Source organism: Mycetomoellerius zeteki, unplaced genomic scaffold (assembly GCF_001594055.1).
Source record: "Mycetomoellerius zeteki isolate Tzet28-1 unplaced genomic scaffold, Tzet1.0 scaffold70, whole genome shotgun sequence".
In the NCBI taxonomy this organism is placed as follows: Eukaryota; Metazoa; Arthropoda; class Insecta; order Hymenoptera; family Formicidae; genus Mycetomoellerius; species Mycetomoellerius zeteki.
This window is the reverse complement of record NW_017257720.1, coordinates 3,456,531-3,467,182: the sequence shown is the minus strand read 5'-3', so window position 1 is coordinate 3,467,182 and position 10,652 is coordinate 3,456,531. Positions and strand designations below refer to the sequence as shown.

Sequence of the window (10,652 nt, the reverse complement as noted above, 5' to 3'; positions counted from 1 at the left end):
CCCTGCAAAGGGGCGCCCGACTTCCATAATTGTATTGTTTGCAGGGGGGAGGTGAAGGTTAAAGCCGAAGGTAAGATATTAATGTATAATTTTCAAGATATATAATTGTATTATTCCACATAGATTTTTCAATTCCACTAAACATTTTATACAACATTATTATTAATAGGATACATTTCACTGCGCCTCTTTACAGGGGGTGAAGGGGGTGAGAGTCGAAGGTGAGAGTCATGCGCTCCTTTGCAGGGCGAGGGGAGGTGAGAGTCGAAGGTGGGAGTTATGCGCCCCTTTGCAGGGGAGGAGCGGGGGTGAGAGTCGAAGGTGAGAGTCGGGCGCCCCTTTGCAGAGGGGAAGAGGGAGTGAGAGTCGAAGGAGGGATGGAAAGTCATATTCCCTTAATCAGTTCACCCCATACCTCTCTTGCTGCCCAAAGTTAACTGACTTTTCATGTGAAGCAGTGAAATAATTACTAACATTAATTGTCAATAACTTTTTAACGAATGACGAGCAACGGCTAAAACTTGTTGGAAGTCACTCAGAGTCATGAGCTTGACAACATATGTCAAGGTCAAGGTCATCAGGGTTGGCTCCCCTCATCAGCATAATTACTATTGAATAAATTAAAATTTTATTAAAATAAAGTTTTAAAGCAAATAAAGAATTTTATTTTGTCATTTATTTTCTCTCCTGATGCTTAATTCGTCAGAAGAATCTTTTAACATCGTAAATCATTTGAAAACTACAAATACGTCAGTGTTACCGTTAAAGAAACTTCGATTTTATTTTAATCAAAGAATCCCTCATAAAAGAAAATAGAAATAGAATTCGGTAATTGTATAGATATGCTACCTGTTAATGCCTCTTGTTCTGGTGTCTTACATGGTGCTATTTCCATAAAGCAATTATAATATTCTTGTTGTAGGTCCTTGTTTTAAAGAACAGATTGAATATCAACGTAATTATATCGATTAGAATAGAGCTTCTCTTCTGCAAGAACGCACATCAATACGTTCATAGCAATGATTAACGTAATACGGCTTAACTTAGCCATTGGTTCCACAGTTATGATGCTTGAGATACTTACTAGTTAATAAGAGAGGATCGTAGACATTTCATTTTATATAAATCTTACGTAATAAAAAATAAATTATTTAACATAAAATATATGCAAAATATGTGTTATATAAGTAAATGTGGTGACTATGTTTTATTAAAAAATATTGAAGAAACGTTAATTAATAGTTTACACTTTGTGCTATCTGCACAAAAAAAAACGCTAATTACACAAAGTACAAGGTTTCTATTTTTTAACGCTTGTTTGTTGTAACTAGTGATGTTTTATTTATTTTTTAACGCTTGTTTGTTGTAACTAGTGATGTTTTATTTATTTTTAAATTAGAGAAAAAACAGCTAATACGAGTCAAAGAACGCATAATATAGTGCAATGAATAGAATGTGCAAAAATTAAAACATAAAATAAATATTTCAATTAATAAAAAATAATATAAATTATTAATAAAATATGCAATTAACATGGTGCGTATCACGCTGTGATCTTTCTTTCTTTCTCTTTAAAACATCATTAGTGATGGTAATGACACGTTTTTATCGCCTTCTGTACTTCGTTCCCTGCATCCAAAGTTACAGTTAATGAGAGTATTCTTCAATATTGCTAAGATGAGTTAATGATCTTAGCAATATTGCGGTGCATATAACTACTGCATCAATAAGCTTTAAATGAACATTAGGAAAAGTTATTAACTCCCTTTCCTCTGGGTTTCGTGGACTTGGAGCTTTGGGTTTGAGAGTCTCTAATATTTACTACTACTTCAGCACTTTGCAATACGTAAGAAAAACCTGCGTAATTTTCGATGTTGAGTTAAAAAAAGGTTCTTGGCAGAATAATGTAATATTATTTTAATTTAATTATAATATTAATGTAATTTAATTTTAAGGGATGTTTGGCAATTTTTTGAGGTTAGAAAAAATCCTGACTTGATGGTGCAATTCTGAGGTCATGTTCGGTTTCAGAGTCTCAAAATACATAGGGATACATGGATTTAGTCTCTCGGACATGACACTTGTTTTATTTTGTGTGGTTGTGATATTATTCTGAACACACATTGCTTTGAAAGAAGATAAGAAAAAAAATATATCGGCGCGTAATTTTATAAACAATTTTTTCTAATGCTTATACTTAAAGCTTATTGATGGAGTAATTATGCACCGCAGTATATGCGCATATAGTTTTTGTATATCGATTTCATCTATTAGCATAGATGTATAGATTATTGCGCGTTCACCATTTTAACTGATCTTAGCAATATTGAAGAGTTACGTATTCTCATTAATTGTAGCTTTGGATGCAGGGAACGAAGTACAGGAAGCGATAAAAACGTGTCATTACCATCACTAATGATGTTTTAAAGAGAAAAAAGAAGAAAGAGAGCGTGATACGCACTATATTAATTGTATACTTTATTAATAATTTTATATTATTTTTTATTAATTGAAATATTTATTTTATGTTTTAATTTTTGCACATTCTATTCATTGTACTATATTATGCGTTCTTGACTGGTATTAGTCATTTTTCTTTAATTTAAAAATAAATAAAACATCACTAGTTACAACAAACAAGCGTTAAAATATAGAAACCTATTATTTTGTGTAGACAGCTGTGTATTTTTATGCAGACAGCACAAAGTGTGAGCTATTAATTAACGTTGCTTCAATATTTTTTAATAAAACATAGTCACCACATTTACTTATATAACACATATTTTGCATATATTTTATGCATATAATTTGTTTTTTATTACGTAAGATTTATATAAAATGAAATGTATTTACGATTCTCTCTTATTAACTAGTAAGCACTATCTCAAGCATCATAACTGTGGAACCAATGGCTCAGTTAAGCCGTATTACGTTAATCATTGCTATGAACGTATTGATGTGTGTTCTTGCAGAAGAGAAGCTCTATTCTGATCGATATGATTACGTTGATTTTCAATCTGTTCTTCAAAACAAGGACCTACGACAAGAATATTATAATTGCTTTATGGAAATAGCACCATGCAAGACACCAGAACAAGAGGCATTAACAGGTAGCATATCTATACAATTACCGAATTCTATTTCTATTTTCTTTTATGAGGGATTCTTTGATTAACATAAAATCGAAGTTTCTTTAACGGTAACGCCGACGTATTTGTAGTTTTCAAATGATTTACGATGTTGAATAAAAGATTCTTCTGACGAATTATAAGCATCAGGAGAGAAAATAAATGACAAAATAAAATTCTTTATTTGCTTTAAAACTTTATTTTAATAAAATTTTAATTTGTTCACAATTATATGGTCATGTAGTATAATAGGCAAACTAAAAGCACAATGCAGTCATTGTTAGCGTATGTAATATAATATAATATAACTCCGCGCGCGCGTGTATATATATATATATATATTATGTATAAATCTTCTTAAATTCAATACTTATATACGAACGTTTCGGCCTGATTCAAATAATCTTCAGTGATTTATCAAATTAAGTGAAATTGATGACGAAATTATAAAATTCGAACATTGTGAATGTTCGATGTCTGTCTAGCTTGACAGCTGTATAATCGTTAAGTTCTATAAAAAAATTGTAATATATAAGAACAGTTATACGTATTATTCAATAATAAGATTGAAAGACCGCTAATGTTAAACATAATGCTTTAAATTAAGAAGCGCCATAACGGTCAGAACGTTAAGATGTTGAACTATTGTAAATTCATTTAAATGAATTAATTTCAGAAATTATAATTGCGTGCCGATATGGTTATCGGATTTTCAACGCAATCAAATCTGAAAATATTAATAATCCCCCCAAAATTCCCAACTTAAAAACTGTAATAAACTTATATGTATTACTTATACTTATATGTATTATTCTTATCAAATCAGAAATCAAATTAAATTTGTAAATCACTGGTTCATTGAAGAATACGCTCACATTCAAAATCATTATGATAAAAGAGCAACGATCTATATTACCTATTGATAATAGTCGTTAGATGATCTGTCCATGGCAATTATTCATACACTAAAAACAAATATAGTCAATTTTAACAAATATTTAGTTCAATACTGCCAACCAAATTAAATATTTATTAAATATAAAGATATATTTATTTGATACAAGAAACATTAATTTGATTTAACAATCATTCTTTTTACTGAACAAATATTTATTTACTATAAGTAAATGTTTAGTTGGCAGTATTGAACTAAATATTTATTAAAATTGACTATACTTTTTTTCAGTGTATGTATAATTTTTCAAAATTGAAAAAAGTTCAACAAAAGTTGAAAGAATGACATACATATATCCAATATTTAATAAGACAAATTTGCTTCTAATTAATTAATTTGTTGTATAAAAATAATACAGAGATGTCAAAGGATTTATGGGTTATTATCGTGCTCACTTCATCAGAGCGAGGCGCGCATTGATAATGACACGGCAACTCGTAAACCCTTTGGCACTTCTGAAGAAAACACCCGTGAAAGCCTCAAAAGTATTATCAATAATACAGCAGAAAATTTCTGTGTGCGAGGACTGCGTTTAACAATTAAATGTGCTCATCGTTTTACGTTAATTTTTGAATGAATATCGGTTTTTTAGAGACATGCGGGATAAAATTGATTTTTTATCTTATTTTTTTATAAGTTATATTCTTGAACAGGAATATCGATTTTTTAAATATGTGTTATGCTTTAATTTTCTATCATATTTAATAGGGATACACCGGATCGTAAAATTACCGGATATCGAATATCGGATATTTGGTGATGTTCTTTTCGGATATCCGATATTCAATCGAATGTGTAGTACAACTAACTATTGGACCGAATATCGGATATTTCCATGAATATTCGGTTGAATATCTGGAACGAGGTTTCTAAAAAAAACAGGGGAAAAATAGCGAGCATAATTTTCTTTATCGTTTCAACGTGAAAAGAAAAAGAAGAAAAAGATAAACTGTGTAAGAAGTTCAATTGAGAAGAATAAAATTCTGTATCAATAATGCAAATTTTCAATATAAAATTTCAGCTGGATATACTACCGAATACTAATGATATCTAACTATTCAACCGGATAGTTAAAAAATACCGGATATTTCCTGAATATCCGGTGCATCGATCTTTATCCTACATAAATTCTGTACATTTATAAATTGGAACAAAATCGATTTCTAAAGTAAATAAATGTAAAAATTTATCCTCTATTGATTGCAGGATTGTTCAGCGAAGCTTTCCAAACTAAATGCAGAAAATGTACTAAAAAACAAATAGAAAATATGGAGATAATAACCAATTGGTTCGTAACGAATGATCCCGAGAGATGGAAATTAATAGTTGCAAAGACTGTAGAGAATATGAAGAAAAAAGCTGCTAGCAACACAAATGGATAATATAAATCTCCCAATACATACTATATTTGAATTTTTCCAATTAATTAAAATGTAATATAATATCACGTAGTATAATTTACACACACACACACACACACACACACACACACACACACACACACACACACACACACACACACACACACACACACAAAATCTAATAATTTAAATAACACTTTGTGATAGGTATCGTTTAGTGGGATTATATAAAGAACCATTTTGCATAAATTATTTTCATTAACATATGGACAGTATGCACACACACATACAATTTATAGATATTATTTTAACAAAAATATATTATATAAAAATAAATGGTATTATATTACAATAAATTCTAAAATAAAGGAGCATTTAAAAAAATAAGATATCGTAAACAAAGTTTACTGTATAATTATTTATATAATCGTCACTGTTTCACCTCCCCATGAAAATTTCACGTAGCTCTGTGCCCTAGATTTGTGTTTGTTAAAATTGAAATTATAAATATGAAAAGTCGTGTTACAGCAATTATCCATTTCCAATCTAAAATTTGTTAGAAGACAATATCTTTTTGCAATCTCGACTAATTAAAAAATGAATCATCATGTAGCAGTAAAGTATTTGAGCCGAAGGGAGGATTCCGTTTGCCTACAAAACGATTGCCTACAGCTTCGTTTGCACACAGCAATATTGCACACAGCGTATTGCACACACGACAATATTCTATATTGGCCTAGTTTACATCGCGCACTTGATACAAGTGTAACTGGCCAATAACGTCGTGTATGTAATGTGTTGTATGCAATAATGTCGTGTGTGCTATACGCAGTGTGCAATAATGTCGTGTGTGCAATACGCTGTGTGCAATATTGCTGTGTGCAAACGAAGCTGTAAGCAATCATTTTGTAGGCAAACGGGATCCTTCCGAGAATCAAATCTTCATTTCATTCACTCCCATAAATAAAATATATTATTTATATAGAATATATATGTAAATGAACGAAAAGAAAATTTTATTAAACTCTGACATTGGGCCTTATTACATATGTGTGTGTGTGTGTGTGTGTGTGTGTGTGTGTTGTGTGTTGTGTGTTGTGCATATGAATATAATAAAGCCCAAATAAAAAATAAATTAAAAATAACAAAGAAAGTAAACATTTTCTTTCTAAATCAGTTTTAAAATGATTATTAATCATAGAAAGGAAATTCCTTAGGACTTTACTCTCAAATATTACAATTATCTTTAATTTTGTTTGTAATCAACTCTTCAATCTTTGAAAATTTTTAACAATTTGAATGTAATTTTGGCTTCTTAAAAGATAGTAGCATTGAAAATTGTTATTCTCTGGTGTAAACTCCACACATAACAAATAAATAATAATAGCTATAATAAAAATCATATAAGTGGGCCTTATTTAATAAGTACACGTTTAAAAAAAAATACTTATACTTATTTCAAAAAAATTATTTATTAGTTATTTTTCATAGTTAGGAAGTTGAATAATATTATAATGAATTATAATAAATTATGAAATATTGTACACTGGTAAATTTTGCAGCCGATTGTTATAAAAATGATTCATACATACAAGTTTTTGTTGTATTAAACAAACGTGTTGTATCGATTCCAATTCTTTAATCCTTTTTTTATCTATTTCTTATAACACATCTTTTAAACATATAATGCAGGCGTAAAGCGAGTTTTAAAGTAATAAATTTATTACTTTTAAAGTAATAAATTAAAAAGTGAGCCTTATTTAGTGCCTGGATCTTATTCAGCTCAGGTATCTTATTCAAAACGCTTACATTAATTATATTACGTTTTTTATTTATATTACATATTTGCAGTAATAATTAGATAGAATGCGTGTAAAGAAAAATATTGCAATTTGATTTTTTACACTACTTCTTCTATCTGTCGTCCATAATTTAAAATTCATTGATATTTTTGTTAAGAAAAAGTTATTTTAAATTAACTAAATCATTGAAAATAGGAAGTTATAGACATTTCATATTTTAAAAATACATATGACATACCATATGCATACGTTGTACTAAAAAAATTTAATGTATTCTATGTATCTTAAAACATACTAATTTATACGTATTTAATATTCAAAGCCTCTATGTCAAGTTTTCCTTATGTTTATATTTTGCATATATAATTATTGCATTATGAAACTTTTTTTTATCAAGTAAAACATATATAAACGAAGTGCATGTTGCATTGGCATTTTAGTCTCTCAAGTGACATAGCTGTGGAAACGATGGCTCGATTAAGCAATATTGCGTTGATTGTTGCTGTGAATGTACTTGTACTGATGTGCATTCTTGCAGAAGAAGAACGCTATACTGATAAATACGATAATGTTGACTATCGTACTGCTCTCAATAATAAGACTGTGCGAGACTCATATTACGATTGTTTCATGGAAATAGCACCATGCCAGACACCAACACAGATAGCTCTAACAAGTAATATATATATACAATTCTTTTTCTTTGGTGTTGGATTCTTTGATCTACATAATATTGATTTTTCCGTAAAAGAAAAATTGCCTCTAAACGATATGACCAACGTATGTCAACATGAGCAAATATCATACATACATGATATACGTAATTATACATATTGAATGTAAATCAATATTTAACGAATATGTGCGAAATTGGTGTACCGTCGTTGGTCATATGTGGTAACACAGAAGTTTTTATTGTTATTTACATCATTTACAATATCAAATAAGAAATTCTTATGACAAACTAAGCAAGAAGTAACAAGTACCAAAATAAGATTCCCTATTTGCTTCCAAGCTTTATATTTTAGAAAATTTTAAATTAAAATGTTTTAAATTTAAAATTTAAAATTTTAAATGTGTGTGGCATTTAGCCTGCGCGCGAGTTGGTGAAGTAAGGAGCAGGAACCAAGCCGAAAATCGGCCGAAATGTGCAACTAAATCCCAGCACTGACATATACAATATTACAATTGTAAATATATATATATGTATCTCTACAGCATGAAATATTACATAGCAACATTGCAGTAATATTACTTTGAAAGGTTACAATATTTCATAAAACATTGCTGCAATACTGTAGCAATATTATATCCGCTACAATAAAATATTGCTGCAATATTTTGTGATATTGTTGCAATATTTAAATATATTGATACAACATTATACAATATTTCAATAATTAATCCAATTTTATTAATTGCTAAAATATTATTGCTTGGCATCATATTCCAAAATAAAGTTATGATCAAAAAACATCCTAGAAAGCACACGCGAAGAACCGGAAATCTCCAGGGGACTTGCATTTCCTGCAACTTGATTTGTGATTGAATATACGCCTCTTTATAAAACTCCTGGACGTTTCCTTCTTACGAGAAGCGCATTCATCTCATGGCGGAGCCGCGTACTTGTTGAATAATATTGTAGCAATATATTACAACATTTCTTATAGAATATTATTATAATTTCACAATATTGTTGCAATATTTCCAATAAAATATTAAAATTTCAATATTATTGCAATTTTCATTATATTGCATATTATTAAAATATTGCTACAATATTGTTGTAATATTTCGTACTGTAGGAGTAATTTTTAAAAATTATAAAGAGTTCAGGAAAAGTTAATAATAACGTATTTAAATATTGTTGAATATTTGATAAGATAAACTCGATTTTTATTGTATAAAAATAATGCAGCAGAAATAGAAAAGTTTGTGAAGAACTCATTCACCTAAATGTTTTTATCTTTTATGTTTATTACTTTTTAATAGATTATTGATTTGTCAGAATATGGGACAAAATTAATTTTTCATTTATTCTTTTGTGTAAAATCATATATCCTTGAAATGAACATCAGTTTTTTAAAGATGTATTTTCTTTAACAATACACAGGATGCACCGCGAGACTTCTTCCACTGCTCACAGGGAGGTAAATGGGATTGAGATGAACACAAAAGTCTCATACCGTTTAGCGATATTTGCAATAATAATGGAGATATTAATTTTTGTAATTGGACTAATGAGAGCAAGCCGAGAGAAGTGCTCCAGTCGCTCGAGGTATAACTCAAAAACGGCACACTTCTTCTTTTGCCTCCCAACGCGCTGCTGGCAGCCAATGCTTAATAAACTGATAATGAGTCGAGTTATACTTCAAGCGGCTGGAGCGCTTTTCTCGGCATGCTCTTATTAGTATAATTATAAAAATTAATGTCTATCATTATTGCGAATATCGTTAAATGATATAGAACTTTTGTGTTCGTCTCCCATTTATCTTCCTGTAAGCGGTGAGAGAAGTTTCGCGATATACTCTGTATATCTTAAATAATAAGCAATAATAAGATTGAAACACCGCTAATGTTAAACATAATACTTTAAATTGAGAAGCGCCATAACGGTCAGAACGTTAAGATGTTGAACTATTGTAAATTCATTTAAATGAATTAATTTCAGATCTAAAGGCTTAGGACGCTCGCACGGAATGCAAGAGATCCGGGTTCGACTCCCGGCCGAAGCATTATTTTTCGCAATAAGTTTATTACAGTTTTTAAGTTGGGAAATTTGGAGGGATTATTAATATTTTCAGATTTGATTGCGTTGAAAGTCCGACAACCATATCGGCACGCAATTATCATTTCTGAAATTAATTCATTTAAATGAATTTACAATAGTTCAACATCTTAACGTTCTGACCGTTATGGCGCTTCTCAATTTAAAGTATTATGTTAAATAATAAGACTTCAAAAGAATAAAATTTCTAAGATTTCTTTTACTTTAATTCTCTATCGTATTTAGATTCTATAAATTTTTTAATCAGGAGCGAAATCAATTACTAGAATAAATAAATTTCAAAAAATATCTTTTTGGTTTTAGGCATATTCAGCGAAGCTCATCAAACTAAATGCAAGAAGTGTACTGAAAAACAAAAAGAAATATTCTCCGCAGTTAGTGACTGGTACATAAAGAATAACCCCGATAAATGGCAATTAATAGTTGCGAAGACTGTAGAAGATATGAAGAAGAAAGCTTAATAATATATATCGCCGGCAACATAGATGGATAATGGATCTCCCGATACATTCAATGTCCAAATATATAATTAATGTAAATATAATATATATATATATATAATAAGTACTTTCTAAATCTGAATCAGTGGATAGTCACTAATTACCCAGTGGCATACTT

General features: G+C 29.6%; 2 protein-coding genes across 2 annotated transcripts; both read left to right on the top strand.

The window, feature by feature from the left end:
• The first annotated feature begins 2,882 nt into the window (after positions 1-2,882).
• LOC108729098 (ejaculatory bulb-specific protein 3) lies at positions 2,883-5,551 on the top strand. Its single transcript, XM_018458040.1, has 2 exons — positions 2,883-3,110; positions 5,290-5,551. Exons 1-2 carry the CDS (start codon positions 2,909-2,911, stop codon positions 5,463-5,465), a joined length of 378 nt encoding a protein of 125 aa, XP_018313542.1. The 5' UTR covers positions 2,883-2,908; the 3' UTR covers positions 5,466-5,551.
• Positions 5,552-7,685: 2,134 nt separating this feature from the next.
• Positions 7,686-10,556, top strand: LOC108729099 (ejaculatory bulb-specific protein 3). The gene is made up of 2 exons (XM_018458041.1): positions 7,686-7,922; positions 10,338-10,556. Exons 1-2 carry the CDS (start codon positions 7,715-7,717, stop codon positions 10,493-10,495), a joined length of 366 nt encoding a protein of 121 aa, XP_018313543.1. The 5' UTR covers positions 7,686-7,714; the 3' UTR covers positions 10,496-10,556.
• Positions 10,557-10,652: the final 96 nt, after the last annotated feature.